Source organism: Aptenodytes forsteri, unplaced genomic scaffold, assembly GCF_000699145.1.
Source record: "Aptenodytes forsteri isolate BGI_AS27 unplaced genomic scaffold, ASM69914v1 Scaffold15, whole genome shotgun sequence".
Taxonomy (NCBI): domain Eukaryota; kingdom Metazoa; phylum Chordata; class Aves; order Sphenisciformes; family Spheniscidae; genus Aptenodytes; species Aptenodytes forsteri.
Genome location: NW_008795129.1, coordinates 5,322,031 through 5,343,999, shown reverse-complemented (window position 1 = coordinate 5,343,999; position 21,969 = coordinate 5,322,031). Strand labels below are relative to the sequence as shown.

The following is a 21,969-nucleotide window of genomic DNA, read 5'->3' as shown; positions in this document are numbered from 1 at the left end:
CTCGCTGGTGGGGTGGGGTGAGAGGCAGAAAAGACCTTGACTCTGTGTCAGCACTGCTCAGCAATTACTAAAACATCTCTGTGTTATCAACAGTGTTTCCAGCACAAATCCAAAACAAAACCCCATCCTAGCTTCTATTAAGAAAAATAACTCTATCCCAGCCAAAACCAGCACAGAGGTGGAAGTCCCATCGGTGAAATCAGTCCCCTGATTTGCCTCATACATCCAAATGCTGCTTTGCGCATCCAGGCAGTTCAGTGCTAAGCTGCAACAATTTATTTTGCAGTCTGCAGGTGGGTTGGTTGTTGCAAGCAATTTGTAGGACAAAACAGGAAAGATTATAGTAGTGGGATGCTGCGTGGAAGCTTAAGTACATGGAAAATTTTTCATTAGTTCTGAGGTTTAATAGGAAAGTGCCTTTTATTTTTGTTTAGAATAGTATAACAACTTGGCCAATAAGGCAGATTGAATACATGTAAAGGAAAAAGCATGGAAATGCTTGGCTGCCTGTATAGCCCTTTCTGAAATCCTGTCGTGGTTTAACCAGGACAAATCCTCAGAGCTTGTTGATACTACACCATTTTAAGAGGAGCCATTTAACCAAAGTTGAGTTTAATCAATTATATGCTGCATTTCCAGATACGTTGATGTGTGTGCGTGTGTACGGAAATAATGATCACGCTTCCTGCAGACAACAGTCTCAGCTATTATTTTTCCACCCAAATCTGGCTTACAGCATAGCAATGTAGCAAATCTGCTACAAATGCTTGGCACTGATACTTGATTCAAAGCCTTTCTGGTGCTGATATGTCATTATGAACCTGCTGTGATTATTACTGTGTATCTTTCCACTGCTCTCAGTTGCACAGTGCAGTACGAGTGGAAAGGATTGAGTCAGAACTCAGCCTCTAGCCAAGAGAGGATGCTGTGTTACTTGGTGTGACCAAGGAAAGCGATGCCCTAGGGCTACAAGTGATCAAGGAGGGAGGCAGACAGATGGTGCCACTGAAAATGAGATCAGCTGACAGAGGTAGCAGGACCTCTCCGAACACAGACCCCAAGTGCTGGGGCCAGGTGGAGCCGTCCCTTGGGAGGAAGGGGCAAAAAGGCAGTTCTCCAAGAGGCAGATGCTAAGAGAGGCTGAAGAGATGCTGGTACATGTGGGCAGGCCAAGAAAAATACAATCACCTGAATACTTGGCTAGGGATGGAGGCCAGAAGCAGCAGAAAAAGAAGGACGGAATAAGATGTAGGAGGATCTTCATATGGTGCCATTAGGTTTTGTGCAGTCTGTTGCACACTGGGGGATGTGGCATTCCTCCAGGCCCTTCTTTGCTTTTTTGGTGTGTGTATTTCAAAAACTCCTTTTAAATCTGCTCCACGTGAAACGTTTTAATTTCTGGAATCTTTTCTATGTTTGTTTTGAAATTAAAAAAAAATAGCGTTGAAGGCAGGTTGAATTGATTTAGTCATGGGACTTGGGCACGGCACAATTCCCAGCTTGCGCTGTTCAAGCACAGGGATGCTGATTGAAACGCCCCCGATTGGCACAGGGGTATACAGCCCAGAACCACATCTCAACTGTTCACCCTAAGCCAGCATTTTTGCCAAGAAGCCACCATTCACTGGTAAGTGCCTTCATCATACAAGCCACACAGAGAAATAATTAAGCTTTATAGAAGCTTCATCCTCTAAATATAGGTGAAATTGACCCTAAAACACAGCTAGTCACTGAGAGCAGCTAAAAAAGGGATTTTCACAGTGGTGGTAATCCATGCCCTCTGCTCTTAGATAAAGGAATTGTGCTTACAAGCAGATTGAATGAGGTCGCTAGCAAAGCTGGTCTGTAAACAGTTATCCTCAAATTAGTGATATTGTTTAGCTTTAAAGTGTCTGATATATCCTGAAACTGATGAGGTGACGTATGGAAATATCTTCAGGTCATCTGTGTGCTGTTCCTGTCATCTGATTGCTCTGGAGGGCTGATTTTAGCATAGTCTTATTTTCGTGGTCCTCTAAGGGGTAAACTTTGAAAATGCTAATACTGGGATCACAGCAAAGGAATCAGAAGTGCACTTCTTAAAAAATGTAAATGCTTTGTCTTTTCTGAAGGCTTCTACAGTTTTATCTTTTGAGCAGAAGCACACTGTAAAGTATTAAATTATTCCTGGGCTGAATGGCAGCCATTGCAGATGCAAAGTGGTAGCCTAAGCTTGCTATGAAATTTAAAATCCATTTGGGCTGTTCATCAGCCTGGAACAGATTTAGAAAAGCATATGAATACACATGTCCACTGTTGCCTGAAGCTTTGATGGATTCAGTGAGCATTCGCCCGTAGAAAAGCAGTTCAGGTTTTTCGGTCGCAGAGCTTAGCTATCCTGTAGTCTATCAGATGATCAAGGCTTACTGAAAAGAACTGCTGCTCAAAGGTGTTCTGTTCAGGTACATGAGCCTGGGGGTAGGGAAAGAGAAGTTGTTTAAAAAAATAAAAAAAATCCCTCTACTGAACTATTGGGGAAAGGAAAAGACAGGAAAATTTGTATAGTGTGAAGATTAAGGTATGTTCTTTTCCCCACCCACAAGAGCAAGTAATCTCATGCTGGGGCATGGTGCAGTCATGTTCGTAAGGAGTGCGACAGTCTCCCTGTGCTGTGATAAATTCCCTCTGCCTCGGGCTGGATTCTTAGTTCATACAGGTATGAGGGCACCCTGTGAAGGAGGAACCCGCAGGAGTTTCCTTTCCTCTTTTGTTCCCTCAGTCCATTCAAGGTATTTTGAGGAAGATTTTAAAGTCAAAGGGCCGTATTTTTTTTTCCTTCTTCTCCCTGCAGAACCTGCGTAGTTGTTACTGGGTTTAGTCAACATTAATCCTGTGCTATAGGCAGGTTGAATTACGCTTGGGGAGATTTTGAAAGGATAGATAGCCTCCTTTCTCTAGTGCCTTCGGCTCTGGTATCTCTAGAGAAAGTTCCTGCCAGAATCCTCCTTTAGATTTCTTTAGGAAGAATGAGGGGAAGCTGACTTCAACTTCACTCCTAGTTTCTAGTTATAATTTTAATTATAGTCATATACATTACATAAAGTACGGAACAAAGTTCTTCCAGCAGCTGACTGCTGGTTCCTATTGAATTGTTGTCAAAATTATGTGGTGGAGTTGATCATCCTGAAAATTTCAGATGCCTCTTTCCCACACCTTCCCCCCCCCTCCAGTTTTTTTAACCACTCTCCATTCTAATAATGCATCTTATCCCAGCTAAAGACACTTGTTTTTAATATGCGCTGGAAGTCAAAATGGCACGAGTCTGGGAGGGAGAATTTAATGGAGAAGACCAGAAGTTACTAATGTTTGCTCCTGCCATGTTGGTATTTAGGAAGAGCTTTAAAAAACAGCCTGCCAGCAGGGCTGTCTGCCCTTCACAACATCCAGTCTGGCCGTAGGTGGCCTGTTCTGGCTATCTCACGTGTCAGGTTAGTAAACTTGGCACAGCTGGTTGGTCTTATTGCACTGCTGCCTGGATATGCTAGTTCAGCTGGAGTCCTCCTCTGGCATGCATGCAGTGAAACAACCGTGTCTGTTCCACAGATGAGCTTTGGAGACGTTACAGCTGCAGTGCACTTCAGCGAGAGCCCTCAGCCAACGTGTAGGTGGAATACAGCACTTGCTGAAAGCATAAAAACACAAATATGTTGCATCCTGGTGGATGGCTGGAGCCAAGCCATTATATTTGTTCTGCAGTGGCTCGAGAGAAATGAGGGATGTGTCCCTTGGGTTTAATCAGGACCTCCCTGCCTGCCTTCAGCCCAGGCTCAGGGCTTCTCAGCACAGCAGGCAGAACTGAATTTTGCCACTGTGGATGAGATGGGGCTGGGGCTGCCCCTGTCAAAGGGAGGGGAGGTGAATGGGGCAGGGGTGGCACAAACAGAGTCAGATTCCCTGGGTCTCTTTGTAGATGTCCTTTCCCTATCTGAAGACTAGCCAGGTTAGCTATGGAGCGCCTTGCAGTGGCACTTGGTGCCTTTTTTCACAAGGCCCATCACTGTTGTTTTCTTTCCTAGATCACTGTCTGTACCTAGATCCTGCCAGAGGAACAGTTATGGAGTGGTTGGCCTTGGTTTCTGTGGTGTAAACTAAGGGAGGGAGCAGAGCCTGGGGCTTTCGCTGCCTCTGGAGATGTACCATGCAAGATAAGTGCCTGCCATGTCCGTGTCTAGCAGCAGCCTTGCCTTCTTAATACACATTTAAATAGGATCTGTGCGAGAGAGATAAAATAGCTCTTTGGCAATGAGTTCTTCTAAAACACAGGGTGTGATAACCGTCCCTCTGATTCTGTCTTTCCCATGTGGTTCTGCCACATTCGTCATTCTGATGTGTTAATACCAGGAGAGACAAACCTGATTTGAACAAAACTCCCAGCGGCCCATTGCAGATTGCAGCACTGTGATCTCGGTGCTGAAAAAGCATCGCAGTGCAGGGGGATTGCTTGGGGCTGGGGGTGGGGGGATTAAAGGTAGTGGGCCTCGATCACTGGTTGTGCTTGGGAGAGGACAACTCCAGGGCAGTGGTGGGAGATGTCTCCACTTAGCCAAAACCTACTATGGTTAGCTGTGTCTGTTTAATCCCCAGAGGGACTGGCGGTAGTTGGAGTTGGCTCAGTGGAGACGACCATCACTGTGCTCCAGTTGTTCTTACAGGGAAGGGAGGCAGACAGAAACTGCTGTAATGGTCTAGTGGCGCTGGAGACATCTTTTAGCATCAGTCTTTTTGACAGCAGGTGCAGCTACCTTTTAGGATTTTTATTGCTCTCATTTTATTTTTTTTTTTTTGTCAGCCCAGTGGAAGAGCATGGTTTTGAAATGAGTTCATCACAGTGTAGAATAAAGGCAAACCCACAGTCAAAATGCCAGGTTGAAATTTGGATTGTGGGGTGTCTGGCTCCTTGCTCTATTGCTAAATTTGTATTTGTCTGAAGCTCCTTGTGCTGTAGTTCCTCCTGAGTAAAAGACTTAAAATTGTTCTTCTTTTCTCTAACCCTTTGTCTGCCCAAAGGAGAGGTGTGCTCCATTATTAAATGTGTATAGTGCTTAGTATGTTAGTACCAGATCCTTAGCTGACACTTCTAGGTGTTTTTGTAGCACGAATAGTAGGGCCGCAGTATTGTTCCTATTCATGTAATACCTAGAAATTATGAAGTTTGCAGGTGTGGGGGAAAACGTTTTTGTTTCCTTCAGACTTCCAATCAGTGGAGGAGTTCTTCTGGAGTTAAGTTGTTTCTAACTTTTTACCTTCAATGAATAATTTAATAAGGTTTTTAGAATGTGATGGGCCCTGTTCTTTAAAATGAGGTATAATTGCTAGTAGTGAAGTGCAGCCAGAGTGAGACGACAGCAACTGTACCCAGAAGTGCCATCTCAGATAAGCAGGTTATCTTGGAATATGCCCAAGCCATTGACATGTTCACTATGGCTTACTTCAAAGATGACTTTATTTTCTGAGGCAGGGTGGGTTTTTTGGTTTTTGGTGTGCAGCATGTAATCACAAGTAGGTAATCAGAAAAGGCTGAGTTCTTTCACCAACAGATCACACTGTTCATGGAGTGGGGGCAGAATGAGAACAACCAGCTATGGCAGCAAATTATATATATACACACATGTACATATATATGCATGCATACATACACACACACACATATATGTATATATGTAAAAAGATACATATTTCTTCCGGATGGCAACCCTCCAGAGAGCTGTAGGCTTCCAGGGATTGCTGCCTTCAGAGTTGCTGTGATAATCTAAACACCAGTGCAGAAGGTCACACTGTGACCTCACTGAATTGCATTATATGGGAATGTCAATATACACAATTTAACTAACTATTGACCTTTAGTCCTGAGCTATTTTAGGCACCCAGCCTGGCTGTACAGAGTAACTCACTAGCACATAGCTCCAAGGCTTGTCATCGGAGGTGATATTTCTCAATGTGAAGGGCATGAAAGTCCACAGAGATTCAGCAAGTGATTCTGGGCTTAGAATGGTTGAATTCAGGCTATCAAGGCTTGGGCTACCCATCACATAATGAGCATGGCAGAAACCTCCTATGCCAAAGAGTGCTTTAAAACCGACTACTGCTGTCACCATTGTAAGTAGCCAGTTCAACCAAAGGTGCTGCTACTTGGGAGGCTGCTGCTGGGGCATTAAGGATGGTGTGTGTGCCAGAAGCTACAGAGTGGTGAAGGCTTTGATTGCTTATTTTCCCAGCCTCTTCAGAGCTGAGCCTTGCATGGGAGCAACGTCAGAGCTCTGAGCTAGCTGGATCCACCCTTCTGTTGCATTCACCCATCACATTGCCTCTTCTTTGCCCTGTTCTGGCCCAAGGCTTCCAGTGCTGCTTCTTTTCTGTGGCACCTCTCTGCCTGATAGCTGCTGTATCTGAGTCAGTAAATCCAGGTGAGCTGTGTGGACTGGTGAGTGTCAGCTGCATGCACCTCTGCTTCTAGGACTGGCAGAACTTACTTCTTGGTCTCTTGGCAGCAGCTTGCATTTTACTATGCTCTTCTCTTGTCAGTGAGTTGTGCCTCACCATTAGAGGCTCATTGCTCTAACTGACTGAGGTTCCTCCAGCAGCTGAAGCTAGGGAAGTGACTGGCATTAAAAAAGCTCAGTAAAAGAAGTGGTTAGTTTTACCTCACCTCACGATCCTAATCTGATCTGCAATGCAGCTGTGGAAATAGTTTCATGAGCAAAAAGCATGGGAGGAAAGGAGGACGGTCTGAGAGACTGGAGGCTCATTGAACCATGGCTTTTGGTGGTGGCCACAGCTTACGTTAGCTTAAACCAAGGGTGGGGCGTAACTTCCTCCAACGTTTTGTTGTTCCAAAATTGTGGTGCCTTTCCAAGTGCGTTAACTTCTGTTCATACTTTGGTTGCATTTGCATTATGTATAAAGATGGAGCAAAGGACCTCTTGTATTGAAGCAGGAAGACAGGAGGAAAAGGAAATGTGCCTCAGATGTGGGGTTTTTGCAAGCTGTCCTGAACAGTGCTGGCATCTAGAAACAGAACAGTAAGCTTGAAATGCAAATGAAATTCCACAGTTTCTTGTTTGTCACAGCCTTTTGATTTCCCAAGTGGCGAGACTTTGATACTGTCTTGGTGCCAGGCAATTGGATCAAGAAACCGGTAACATGGTTTCAGAAGGGAAATTTTGGATCATTGAATCTAGTCATCTGCTATTAGACTGTCACATCATATATATCGCTGTCTTTTTTTGGAAAGCTTCATTGCTAAAGCAAAGGACTAGAGATATTGGATTCATTTTAAGCAAGTTACCTTCTGTGATTTGCTCATAACATAAAACCTGAGACAGATTTATTAATGGATTTGTGACTTCAGTTCCAACAATGTGTGGCTCTGTTTCCATGGCAGAATGTAACATGCTGTTTTACTGGTTCAATATTTTGTTTTTTAGAAGATTGCTAAATATGTCTTTTTAAATAATTCATTATGTAAGTCTTATTAATTTTCATTTGCATAATTATAGCAGCAGATTATAGTGCATCAGGTCTTTCACTAACTTACAGAATCATAGAATCATAGAATAGTTTGGGTTGGAACGGACCTCTAAAGGTCATCTAGTCCAACCCCCCTGCTGTGGGCAGGGACATCTTCAACTAGATCAGGTTGCTCAGAGCCCCGTCCAACCTGACCTTGAGTGTTTCCAGGGATGGGGCATCCACCACCTCTCTGGGCAACCTGTGCCAGTGCTTCACCACCCTCAGCATAAAAGATTTCTTCCTTATATCTAGTCTAAATCTACCCCCTTTAGTTTAAAGCCATTCCCCCTTGTCCTGTCGCAACAGGCCCTGCTAAAACTTGTCGGTCTTTCTTTAAAAAAAAAGTAATTACTGCACAAACTCTTTTTAAAAGATAGGATTTGAAGTCAGAGATGTACCTGCTTTTAGGACAGGTTAAGCATCAAATAGAGAGCCAATTTCCAAGTAATACCTGAATTCACCTTACTGTATGTTCAGCATTCTATATCATTAGCATGTGCAGGGTGATGTAAAATGTAAAGAACCATAGTTTCCAGGATAAAGCCAATAATTGATCTTTAAGTCTTTAATTTGTTTTGTCACGGTCATAACATAGTTCAGTTTGCTTTCTGGCCCAAGGTTATTCTCTTGGTTTTTATTCTGTACATGTACCTAGCTGGGTAGGATGGGAAATAAGTTACAGTGTCTTGCTACGGATGAAGAGGTGTGTGTTTGAGTCTTGCCCTCGACTCTTGCAGACCCAGCTGTAAATAGATACCTGTTTTTTCAGGCTCGGTGCACCTGAGACATCCCAGTGTGAGGCCAGATACATTGCTCTCTGTAGTGCTGTTGGTAGAGAAACAAAATCTTAACAGATGAGTCCTGTAACACGGAAGATGGTGGTTGTATCTGTATTTATAAAGTAGCATGTGTATTCTAGTATACCCATCTTCTCTCACAAAGTAAGAGTATATTGTGTGACAAGGAACCTTGCTTTTGCTATGAGAGTGTAAAAGCCTGCAGCGGCCTTGTTTAAATATACCATAGGGACTTTTAATAAATTAAGTATAAAATCGAAGAGACCTGCAACAGATACAGTGCGTGTGTGTTGCCCCGTGACCAGAGATCATCAAAGCAGTGATGACTGAGCTAGCTCTGGCGTCTCAAGCTGAAGTACAGGGCTGGGCACAGCATGGTTCTCTGGCAACATGCAACACACCTTTCATGACCTGAGGTCTCTCCTAGTCTGGCTTTGTGCACTTGCCTGGCCCAGGTCTGTGCTGGCTGTGCTGGTTTTTGTGCAGCCCAGCATGGTGTTGACAGTTCCGTTGTTCTGGTGATTGCATTGTTCCTTCCTGGGTTTCAGGCTTCGCTTTGCAGATCAAAAGAGCTGTAAACTTTTGTTTGAATTTTGAAATGAGAGCAGTGTTTTGCAGCGGTGGGTGAGCGGCACAGCCTCTCCAGCAGCTGTGGAATATGGGAGAACCAGGTTTAAAGATTCTCTATTACGAGGTTATCAACGCCCGTCTCCTCACCAAAACCTCTAGGAAGAGTCGAGAAGTTTCTGTTAGCGACCCACAGAATATAGCAGCAGAAAAGGCCTATAATAATAGCCCATCGAGTCCCAACTCTGAGACAATGATTGTTCTTACCATATTGATTTTAGAGGCTTGTCTATTAAGTGTTAAATTTGCCAAGAGCTTAACTTTATTCTTTTGAGTTAGCTCAGCTGAATTCTGAATTCTTCAGTTACTCTGTTTCTCACTGTGCTCTTGTTGGGTCTTACGAATGTGACTGCTGCCACACCTCTTCTCCAAGTAGGTGGAAGATCCTGTCAAAGTAAGAGCAGGATGAAAGGCCTCACAAAGTACAAAGAGTACTTCAGGGAATGGTCTGGTTTGGCAGATGGTGCTTATGTGCATATGCTAGGACGGAAAGTAAGTCCCCAAATAGCGTGTGAGTTACTGAATTACTGATGGTTCTGTCTTGTGAAAAAAACACCCAAGCCTCTAATCTCTTGTCATCGTTGTAAGTGGAAGGATTAGCTATTATGTGGTAGCTAAATTCCGACTAGTCTATACACACACCTCCATCTAATTATTCTAATTACTGTAGCATTGCTCATTTACGGAGCTATTGTTCTGTGCAGTGTTTGACAGCTGGCAGGTTCTGCTCTAGAGATGGCTGCATTTGACCTTGGGGGAGAACGTTTCTGTTCTGATTACTACTTTTCCAAGGATGAGGCTGTGTGCCCTCCCTTTCTAGCATTTGACAACAAAGCCACTTTATTGCAACTAGCCCTTGAATATTTCATGTAGAATATCTGACTCCATATGCTGTGTTTAACCCTGAAGGTGATTGCTGTGCATACCAAACTCTTCCGACTTGTGACTTGCTTTTTTTTGTTTGTTTGTTTTAATTTCACTGCAGGCTGGAAGTCCAACCTCTATCTCTGCCCCTCATAGCTTCTCTCGGACTTCTGTGACACCATCCAACCAGGACATCTGCAGGTAAAGTGTGTTGTTTGCATGGCTGCAGTGAGGCTTGTGCGAGGTTCAAATTAAGAGAAAACAAAACTGAAAAAGCACGTGTATGGGGAAGTAAGCGATGTGGGGGTCCCATATGAAGCATCCCATTTGTTTGACTCGACTGCTGTCTAACACTGCTTCGTTGAATCCCACTGACTGTTTGGCCCCGCTATGTTCGCCATTCCCACACTAGCCGTAATTCTCATTTCTTCACTTTTAATTATATGTGTTCTGTTATGTAATTGTTTTTTACTTTCTGTGCTTTTATTCCACTGTTCTGCATGCAGTTCCAGTGCAGTGTTTTCTGAGTGTTGTCATCACAGTCCAGTGCAGTCTGCTGTTGTCTTGAAAAGTCCTCACTGCCAGAGCCCTCTGACACAAGGGGTCACTGTGACAGTAATCTGTCAGGACACGTTACATGCAGCAAAGAGAAACTCCCGTGGGCAGGATCGGGGCCAGGCGCTCAGGTCTGCTAAGAATGTAAAGCCCACCCACACTCTGAAATTCTCCAAGTCCCTCAATGACGTGGACCAGAAGGCGCAGAGCACCAGTGAGTGCTTTGACTATGTGGAGCGAACATGCTCAGAAGGCAAATTGACCCCGACTCAAGAGCAGTGTTTAAGGATTAACAAATTCCATCTTAAAGAGAGGAAACCGCTGAATCTCAGGCCTCTTTCTTTTAGCAATTCTAAGCACTCCTACATCCCTTCCCTTTCCAACTACTCGAGTGCATCAGGAGGAGCAGAGAACCACAGCGCTGTACATATCCCCTTGCTGGAGGACAAAGTGGACCATGACAACTCAAGGAGCAAAAAACTGTTGCGTTACCTCTTTTCCTTCTCCCACACCTCCAGCACCAGCAGCCTGCATAAGTTCCACGAACTGGAGAGCTATTCCAGTTACTTCCAAGCTGAGAAATCCTCCAGCGTGCTGGTGGAAAGCACAGACTTCTGCTCTGATGATATGGGAGACGATGACGTCTTTGAGGACAGCACCTCGGTGAAATTGAAAACAAAAGAGCAGCGGGCGCCGCTCTGTTCAGTTGAGAAGGACAGTGACCTTGACTGCCCTTCCCCCCTGTCAGAAAAATTCCCCCCTCTCTCCCCTGTGTCCACATCGGGGGATACCTGCAGGTTGGTTTACCAGAGAACCGCCTACCTTCGAGCCCTCCCATGTGCAGTCATGACCGTTCTGCTTTGTCCTGCCTTTGTGCTGTTTCTGTCTTTTCTTTCACTCTGTCACCTTGCTTTAATATGTGCACTTTGAAGCATGCAGCCTTCTCTCTGCTGTCATGCACCCCTCTGATGCACTTAACAAGGCTACTAAGCAAAAGAATTTCCTCTGGAGTCAAATAAATTCTCTTGTAATTTGTTTCAGGTTTGGGGTTCTGAGACTGTATTTTTCTCTTATCAGTGCCCAAACTGGGAATATCATGAGAGAATCAGCTACACATACTAAAGGCCAAGCTGAACATGTCTTAGCTTTTAAGGAGCAATGTGTTGTCCTGACAGTCACTGATGGTTTGGTCAGAGGGTGGGAAGTCAGGAGGAAAACAGACTGTTTGAAAATTGCTGCTGAGATCAGGTCAATGTAGCTTAAGATTACTCTTTTTTTTCATCTTTCCCTCACAGTTTGTATCCCACCACACTCTTTTATTTTGGCTTTCTTGGATGCCTTAGTCAAAAGGGGGACCTGAGCACTGGGTGTTAGTGGTGGGCCTGTGTGATGTCCATAGTGTGAGGCCCAAAAACAATGGGTGTCCTTGTTCCAACTACAGAGGATTAATCGTGTGCACAGGTGGTGAGAACAGCCAGCTCTGGACTGTCTTCATGGTGACTTGTCTGCAGGTCTGCCCCATCCCAGCTCCAAAATGTGGTTGAGGAGCAGGAGTCACCAAGTACAGGAGCAAATATCCCATCCCTCTACCTAGCATTTTGCTATACTAATCTTTCTCCTCCCTGACAGCACTTTCTGAAGCTGGCTTTGTTACTACTTGCCAATATTATTTGATTTCCCCCCTCATTACCAGCAAAATCTAGTTCCGTACTGGCTTGTCATCAACCAGACGCTGTTGTAATCCACCCACTCCTTCATTTCCGCTTGCCAGCTATCAGCAAGGTCGCAAGAGGCAAGATGCTACACATCAGTAAGAGATTTCAGTAATAGACAGGGATGGCAGCATGCCAGGATGTACTTCACATATGCTTAGTAACTTACATTCATTCCCTGAGCTCCGTACCATCCCCCTTTCAATTCATGACCTCTTCCACATGGTTAGAAGGACTTAGTGATGTTTGATGCAACCCCAGGGTTGTGTATAAATCGAAGCTGGAAATCAAATGCCAGCACCTGGTAGTAACGCTATATCGGGTGTCCTTGCTGTCTGCACAGTTAGGCTGTGAGGGAAATGGGGAATTTTGCAGAGCTGATGCTTCCTTAGCAGCTCTTGCAAAGTAAGAATTGGAGAGCAAAACCATTAGTCCGTTTAGAGTAGGTTTATTTTGGGGAGATTCAGTGCTGTAGCTTTGCAGTGTGGATCTGTTTCTTAGCAATTGGCACTAGAAATAATCACTTCTCTTGTGCAAAATCCAGGCTGTCTAAATTAACTCTTCATGATACTGGGGTGGGCTGTTTCACCATTGGTTTGGGAATTTTGTTTTATCTTCTGTTTCAGATCGTAATCCATGAGTAGCTGTACGTCTTTGTGCATATTTTGTCTTGGGAAGTGCTGTCTCATCTATTTAAATGCTATTTTCATTTAAGTGCTATTGTTCTAGATGAAGTGTTGTCATTTCTTACCCTGTTTTTCTTTTGGATACTGCATTTCTGTCAGGCTCTGTGTGTCCGCCTCATCTGTTAGAAAGCAGCTGTCTAGTTAGCAGTGTCTGTGCTCAATTATTTTGTGCCTGTGTATGTTTGTGCAGCATTGGAGTTCTTTAGTTTTAGCTCCTTTATGGAACACATTCCTTTGATATGTCTGTCTCAGGATCCTCTATGGACAGCCGTGTGCGATCACAGATATTACATGCCTCTTCCACATCCTTTCTGCTTCCTCTTCTCCTAATGAGCAGCTTTGCTTCTGATTCAGGATATGTCACTGTGAAGGAGATGATGAGAGCCCTTTGATTACCCCCTGTCACTGCACGGGAAGTCTTCATTTTGTGCACCAAGCCTGCCTGCAGCAATGGATCAAGAGCTCAGATACACGATGCTGTGAACTGTGCAAGTATGAGTTCATCATGGAGACAAAACTGAAGCCTTTGCGAAAGGTAGGCACAAGACCTGCTTCCCCGAGGAAATGCTTTGTGAAACACAGATCCACTCTGAAAAGAGGCTGTCCTTGCCCGTGAGCCTGCAGCACCCCCCACGTGTTTATCATGTTTCTGTGGCTCCTTAGTAAGTCTGGTCAGTTTTGTATAGGTGCAAAAGGATTTAAATTAACGCTCAGCCTGGCAAATTCAACATCAGAGGAATCCAGCTCTGAGAGTTAGCTATCGTAGCCTGGCAGCTCTCTGTGTGTAAATGTACATGCATACACACACATATACATATGTGCATGCAGCAACCTGATTTTTTTCTTTACAGTTATATTTATAAGCTGATGCACAAAGGTATTTGTGGTTATCCACATTTTTTTTAAATACAGAGTTTTGTATTACTGTTATCTGCTTTAGTTTGCTGCTCCGAGATCCACATGGCTTTTAAGTTCTCTTGAAAATAAGAGGTTTTCAGGTTAAATTTACTTTAAATCATGCTTCCTGAGTGTAATTTGGTTAAAATTTGTAGCTTTTTTTCTTTTTAAAGGAGCAAACCTATTTTAGTGAAAATATTACAGTGTAAGTAGAAGAAGGTTCACCAATAATAATGTTTTCATTTTTACCTTTTCTTAGACTGTGAATGACTAGGTTTTAGTACTTCAGGTTGCTAGAACCTGTATTTTTGTTTTATAGAGAAGTACCTTTCATAAATCTGGTGATTTAAAGTATAGGTACTGGACAAGACACAGGTACTTAAATGCTACTTGTATTGTAAGGCCAGTTTTGCGCTTGTATCCTTTTTGTTCTCCCACATCCTCCAGGCTTTCCATTTCAATTGGTCCTTACCATCAGGATTTTGAGGTGGAAGTCACTGGTATTCTTAGCACAGACAAATCTTGCCACGTCTACCAAAGTGGAAGAGGTTAATAACAATAACCTCAGTCTGGAACTAGAATAAATGAGAAACATTAAATTCAGTTATGATGAGCCTAAATCACGTAGGGTGGGAAGTCTGGACTGCAGCCATCCGAAAGCTGTTACGAGAACTTGTCCAATTCCTAAAAGTGACTCCTAGCAGAAAATAGAGCAGATTTCAAACACCTCTTTTTTTTTTTTACGGAGATGTACAGTCTGCAAAGTATATAGCTTAGCATGATCGGTTGATAGGATGACCTCCGCTTATGACTGCGGTGAATCGTTGCCTTCTAAGAACTGCAGATTTTTCCTTGGTAGCCCCTTGGCACAGTGTAATACCTCTGAGCTGCAATATTGGCCGTCATAGGCTCTGTTATCTGCACAGACAACACTTTGCACAGCCCAGCCATAGGACATTAAAGAAATTATTCTAGAGAATCCCAAGTAAAAAGAGTTGCTATAGTTGGCAATTGGCTGCTGTTTTTTCTGTGCCCTGGAGTGGGTGGGAAATATTTTCTGAACATTTGTGCCCTGTGAGAAAAAGCTGTTGGGCACCTTCAGAAATGACTCACTCAGCACCATTAGTTATATCTGAACAGGTCATCTGTGGGAAAGAGACCAGATGCCAGAAGGTAGGGGCAGAGCCATAAACAGAAGGAGAAGAAGGAATTTACTTCTCAAATATATCTAAAGAGCCTGTTTAGAGGTTCAGCTGCAGCCAGAAGATAAGCTGCCTCCGTATCTTCAACTCAGCCTTTATGGTATCCTGTCAGTCAGGAGAAAACAGTCTGGAACTGGTGGTTATGAACAGGATGGGACAAATAATAGGGCTTGTGCTTGTCTGTGGGGTAGAAATGGAATTAAACTTCCTCAGCATCTTAAGGTTGTATCGCAGCATTGGGCTGTTCAAACACTAAGTTACTAAGGGAAGAGAATGAGAAACAAAACGTGTCACGGTTCAAGTGAAGATGAGGGGAGACAAGAGAGGGATGCTTCATTTTAAAATTTCAATGGAAAAAAAGATGTTAGATCTAAATTTTCTGCTGAATTTTTTGTTTTAACAACACTTCAGAAAAACAGAACTGCTGACTATTTTAACTGGGAAATGCCGCATGCTGTGTCATCGGAATAATGCAGCAGGGACCTACATATTCTAGTTTCCTCTCTGGGCTGGTGCATAGTTTGCAGAATATCTTCTCTTTTGCTGTGCAGTCATATCTCTTGAAGATGGTGCGGGTTGGTTTGGTGGCTGTGGAGCCAGCAGTTCACAGGAGGTATTGTCCAGCGGAGGAGCTCAAGCTGCAGAACAGAAAAGAGAAATATAAATTAGTCAAAACACAAGTCCTTGTGGCTCTGTAAAAGCATTCACAAATAGTTTTCACAGGCTTACTTTTTGGCAAAATAAATTAATTAATGTATACTTTCTATCAAAAGTAAACACCTTTTGTTTAGATGCAAAAGCAATTTTCTGTTTAAAATACCACATCCAAAGGGAATGTTTTGTCCAATCTTTTTTAAGACAATTGAAAGAATATAGCTTTCTAGCATGACATGAATCTAGCATGTCATTGCTGGAAGTCTTCAATTCTTGTGCCACAATGAGATTTGGATCCCCAGCACTGGAGATGTGGCTTGGACTGGCCAAAGAGATTGTTGACAAGACAGAGAGGATCACAAAGTCTCTGTTTCAGGGTTCAACCATTCTTGTATTTGTAGCAGTGGAAACAATAATTCAACATAATGGGTGATCTCAATCATACTAGTCAGGTCATCCTCACTCTCTTCCACATTATTCCTCCTTTTCAAAGTCCTCTTTTTCTACAAGTTATTCTAGGAGACATCAAATGCACATCTCTAGAAACACATGGGTGTGTATGAGAAGCTTACATGCCCCAGCATATATTTTGTGAAAGTGTGAGAAAAGCCCATCTTAACTCTCTGTTCCAAGCAGATATGCTGAGGGATGTGTATTCCACATGCAAAAACTTTCATCATATATGTAGGGGAGATTGCCAAAAAAATAATTAAAAAGAAAGCTTCTGGGTGTCTCAGGTAAAAAAAAAAAAATAAAAGCTGGTTTTGAACAATTCCTTGTATATTAGAAGCATCTATAATAATTGTCTAGTTTCTTTGTATCTTTCCTAAATGACAGCAACCTGACTTTGTGGTTTCTGTTTGGGCTTTATAAACGATAGATGCAGGTCTGGGGATTTAATTTGCTGCGTCCTCTCACTTACAAAAGCTGTCATCCCAGTTCTACTATATATTCTTAGGGCACATGTATTTAAGTGCACGTGAAACACTGAAAATAAAATATGGGTGTCACTGCTGTAAGTAGTGTTAAATATATGTGAAGATTGAATGAAACCCCCAGAGGTAGGAGGTGAGAACTAAACAGCCTTGAGCTGAGAGCTAAACAGCCTTGACTGTGCACCGAGGAACTCCAGCAGAGCTCAGCGTGAGATGTCTTAACGCGCACTGGTCAATTGGATCACGTACCACTTTTATTGCAGTGTTTTATTGAATGCCTGCCTGAGCAAGGGTACCCTTTGCCACTCACGATGCTCAGCTGTGACTATGGGTACCCGCTGTTGAGTGGAGAACACACAAGGGAGCAGCCTTGCTTGCGCTGCACAAGGCCTCGCGTTAGGGTCCCTCCGTGCTGGAGTTGCCCCTGCGTGGGTAAGCGATGACATTGTGCTGAGGCTCCGGATCAGAGCTGAGTGCTGGAGGTCCCCTCCAGCACCAGTATGGCTCCCATCACAGCAGGGTGAGCTGCCAGCCATCGCACATATGCTGTGGTCAGAGCAATAATGCCGTCCGACTTTTAAAATCCATGTTAGGAGGAAACTGGTCTCCTGCCTGGTTTTTGTTCTTATCAATGTTCTCTTTTTATGCTCTCTAGTTACTGCAATAAACACCTAATCTGTTGCTCTGTTTCTGGCTTTCTTGGCAGTGGGAGAAGCTACAGATGACGTCCAGCGAGAGGAGGAAGATCATGTGCTCTGTAACATTCCATATCATTGCCATCACCTGCGTTGTGTGGTCTCTCTATGTCCTGATCGACAGGACCGCTGAAGAGATTAAACAGGGACAGACTACTGGTATGTTACTTGCTTATCTTCCCACTTATTCTCTTGGAATAATTATTTATCCTGAATGCAGAGAGGATGCAGAGCATGAGTGTGCAGGTAATGTTTATACTTAAGACTAGTCTGCTTTAGTCTGAGGTTGGGTTGGTTTAAAAGCACAGTTCTAAAATTATTTAGTTAAATCAGTGTAAATTCATCTGTGGGTGCTTTTTAAGTCTATTTCAAGTCAATTTAATTTTCACTTGTGAACTGCACAGATATGAGAGCTAATCCACTGTAGCCAGACACAAAATTGCACTGCCTTAGCTAATTTAGTTTTGAATTGGAACACTTACTGAGCAGGTAAGGACGTAAGCATTTGTTTGCTATGTTTTAACTGGGCAAAAGCAGAACAGTTTTTAAAAAGAGAAGAAGTAAGAGGAACCCAAATCCAAATCTTTGAGGTAAATCAGCAGGGTTTTCTTTCTATTTGGTCATCTGTGAGGCGGGTTAGCACAAGTTTCCTGTGAAAGCCATGTTGGACTGGAGAAATTTTTATAACCAGTTGTGCCTGAAGCATAAGAAATTCAGGCTGATTCTTAGGACTCCGATTCACACAACTGAGATGAGGTGCACTGCAATTCATGTAGTGGCTGCCACCCCACTGCAGGGCCATCTTAACTTCTTGAATAGTACGTTTTCTTTAGTATGCCAGCTGTAAACTTACCAAACTGAAATCTGTTACCTGGGTATGCTGGCCTGCAAATTTGCAGCTGTCACAGTACTGTTTCTCAGGCAGCTGAGCTGTCCCTGAAGGTGGGGATAGAAGGGATGGGGTATCTACCAAGGCTGGGAGCCATTAGAAGGCAAGCTGTCCTTGCTCACAGAGCATTGCATGCCAACTAGACATACAGGTGGAAAATGTTTTGCTGGTGACTGAAGAGCATCATCTGGGGAGGTAGCTGAGCATCAATAAACCTGCAAATCCACAGAGCTGTTAAAGTCTCTTCAGAGCAGAATCACACTTCAAACTGAACAGTTTTGCTGTCATTTCTCATTTGGGCTGTAGTTTGATTGTTCATGACTTCAGTCAGGAAGCTGCTTTGTATGAAATCTTTTAGTTTCTGTTCTATCCAACCCCATCTCTTCCATGTACGGTGAAAATTGTTGGCCTTTCAGTGTAAGGTTTCCATATGATAATGAAAAGCATATGCTTTCAAAGATCTATCATCTCCAGGTTATTTTAGCCAATAAATATATTAGATGAACATGAACAGGAGGAATAGTGAATATTTAGTACATGTTTTAGTGCCTTCTTTGCTCCCTCCATTTGGATTCTAAATCTGGGGAGTGCTGTAATGAGCTGGGGGGTGTGGGGAGTGTGGGTGGGTATACATTCATATCTGCACAGGGGCAAGCATATACTGTCACTGCCTACAGATGACATCAGAGAGCTCACCTGTGAATCAGAGGTTCAGGTATTAATCACACGTGGGATTTCATCAGTAGTCACGCTGCAGTGCCCTTTGTATTTTGGGACTAAAATAGTTTCATTCCTCCCATGCTACCATGCATTTCCAAAAGAACACTGGCCTGTATCTTGGTAAAAACTTTGAGGATTTGGAAGGCCATGATTTTATTCCCTGAGAAACCTGATAGTGGGTGATTCAGCATGGTTTCATACCCATCTTGTGATGCTGCTTATCTTTAAAGAGGAGAGGGGCTGGGTGGATACAGGACCTATGTAAGCAGAATATGTATAAAATGAATAGTCTCTCATTTAAAAGTAATTGATAGAGATGTAGCAAGATCCAATGTCTAAAAGTTCAAGCTAGACAAATTCAGGAAAAGTAATGGTGGTCATTTTTAATGACAGAGGGTAAGCTTGCCAGAATGCTTCAGTATCTCCAACACTTGCAGTTTTGCATCATCAGAGATGCTCTAGATCAACTACAAGTTACTGGGTCTGATGCAGATAAAATTGTCTGGTCTGCATAACAAACTTGTCAAGCTAGATGGTAACAATCGTTTCCTTTTGAGTTTAAAGACTATGACTCCATGTACTGTGTGATCACAGAGTGGAACATACTTCTTGGGTCACTGAGTTGAGTCTCCTGCTACGAAGAGGAAACCATGCCATAGAATCCCTTTCATAATCTGATCCAATTTTTGTTTAAAAACAGGTGTAAAAGGGCCTAAACTTACTCATGGCTGTTGCCTTGACTCTGTTTGTGATTGTGGTGTACGAGGGCTCAGACACAGAGAATCAATTGTTTTGGTTTTCCTCTGGTGGGTGAGAATAAATCTGGTATGTGAAGTAGAAGTCTGCATGTGTTTGACTTGAAGGGGAAAAAAAAGGCCAAACAAGAAAAATGGCAAAATAAGAATAGTTTGCATGGCCCAAACTCTGTGACAGTTTCCTTGCAAGATGTTTTTGAGAGATCCAATGTAGTCCAGCCAATATTGACCAGGTCCTTTTTCTTTCTTCTTTTTTTATTTTCTTTCTTCCAGGGATTCTAGAGTGGCCATTTTGGACTAAGCTGGTGGTTGTGGCTATTGGTTTCACTGGAGGACTTCTGTTCATGTATGTGCAATGCAAAGTGTACATACAGCTGTGGAAGAGACTTAAAGCTTATAACCGAGTAATATATGTACAAAACTGTCCGGAAACTAGCAAAAAGAATATTTTTGAAAAACCTGCACTAATGGAGCCAAACTTCGAAAGTAAAGAAATGCTTGGAGTTCACCATTCAGACACAAACTCTTCACATTACACAGAGCCAGAAGACTGTGCTGCAGAAATCCTTCACGTCTGATTGCTGGGTGGGAGGGGTGTTTCTGTATGTCCTTGAAGATCTAAAATATCATTGTTTACTGCAAACTACTCTACCTTTTTAAAATCGGCTAACAGCTGAGGGCTGGCGGATGAATTTTTTTACATTTGTTTTTTGTTGGAATTTTTTTAAATCCCTTTGGCATATCTGTCAATGTCATCACGGTTGCATACCTCTCAACGTTTTGTCTCTCATAGTAGCTGATCAAAGGGCCACAGGATACTGGGTAGAATGGGCCTTGGGTTTGGTATCAAGAAATCCGCTAGTGAACCGTCATCAACTTCATGGAGTCTGTTACTTTAGAAGATGACTCTAAATGATTCTGGAATATGTGTAGAGTGCGGTTTGTTTGTTCTTTAAGCGTGATGAAGGAGGTTGTCCCAGACATTGAGGGAAATGAGAGAGCTAGAGTCTAATCCACCGCTGACACTGCCACTAACATTTTGTCTTAGGCAGCAGGTGTAAAATTTTGCTTTACATATTGTGATGAGAATTACAAAGCATATAGCACTTTTAAAAATCTTTATTTTGTAATATGTATGTCAAATGAGAATGAAACTTGAAAGAATGTGTCATTTTTGAAACATTTCTTCATTCTTTACCCCATCTGTTCTTCTGGAACATAAACCTCCTTGCCTTATTATTAAAAAAAAAAAAAAAAAAAAGAAAAAAAAATTCCAACCTGTGATTTGCAACACATGCCCACATTATCTTACTAAACATAACACTAAAAAACTCTGCCTCTTTGGGTTTCCTTTGAGGAGCAATTTTTTTCAAAGGATATTGCACTTGTGACTTGTGTATGGGGAGTAGTGGATGTGTACAGTGTTCGTTTTCAGTGCTTAATGGTTTCAGTGCTCTGTTTTGGGGATTGGTTTTGTTTATTTTTTTCAATAGGTCAGACCATCAACACACCTGCACATATATACCTGATGTAACTTTCATTCCAAACCATTGGCAAAGGGTTTGTTGCTATACTGGTAAAAATGTGAGCTGTTATGGAAAAAAAGATACTTAGTCAATACAGCTGAAATTGGTTTTCCTTCTTTAGTGCTGTGTCATGTGTGAATTACCCAAGAATTTGACATTGTCAGAGGAGCTGCTGAGATCAAAGTCTAGGAAGTAAATATTGCATTAAGTGGATGAGTTTAAAAATACCTGCCTGGTTTTAGTCCTGATGTGATGCATTACGTGGTCAGAGCATAGTTTTGTCTGTGCTTTTGAATTTGGGACTGATTTTTAATCAGTCAGCCTTAATGAAAAGAGAGGGGCAGCTCTAAAATCTGTTTGCAGGGCTTTAGACGGAGTTGCCCAAAGCCTGGGGTGTTTGCTGTTAATTCACTTGACCAATCTGCTTCGCTGAACCACTGTCCAGCTTCAAGCCCTCATTTAACCAAAGTCTCAGTGTGACTGGAGCAGAAACAAAGCCTCACAAAAAGTCAGCACACGAGGCCTCTGCATTTGAAAGCTGACTTTCCCTACCTGAGCCCTATCTAAATCTCTGTAAAGTCAATGATAATCTTCTGGTAGGTCTTAGTAGGAGTTGTCTGGACTTCACAGTTAGGTAAAAGCTTCTGTTTACTTGTTGACATACTGAACTAAATCCCCATCTCCGGTTCAGGTTTTACTTAGTCTTTTTCAAGTACAACTTTCATTGGGCAAGTTCTTTTCATAATAAAAGTAGTTGCTTTAAGACTTCCCAAAGAATAACAGTAAGAGATCGGTGATTTTTTTTCCTTAGAATGTAATACTAATTTATTTCTAAATATTTTAAAAGAAGGCAGAGAAGGGACTATGGTAAGAGAACACACACCAGTGGTTTCTAAGAGCTGTTAGA

At 42.7% G+C, this 21,969-nt stretch overlaps 1 protein-coding gene across 2 annotated transcripts in view; it reads left to right on the top strand.

The window, feature by feature from the left end:
• The window catches only part of MARCH8 (membrane associated ring-CH-type finger 8), an 80,879-nt gene extending 59,150 nt beyond the window's left edge, over window positions 1-21,729 (top strand). Inside the window, exons 3-7 of one of the 2 annotated variants that reach the window (XM_009277719.2) lie at window positions 9,958-10,037; window positions 10,343-11,188; window positions 13,144-13,324; window positions 17,184-17,331; window positions 19,810-21,729. In XM_009277719.2, the coding sequence (XP_009275994.1) occupies window positions 9,958-10,037; window positions 10,343-11,188; window positions 13,144-13,324; window positions 17,184-17,331; window positions 19,810-20,114 (1,560 nt within the window). In that variant the 3' untranslated portion in view covers window positions 20,115-21,729. The remainder of the gene's footprint in view (window positions 1-9,957; window positions 10,038-10,342; window positions 11,189-13,143; window positions 13,325-17,183; window positions 17,332-19,809) is intronic. The other variant, XM_009277720.1, reaches the window with a different exon arrangement.
• Window positions 21,730-21,969: the final 240 nt, after the last annotated feature.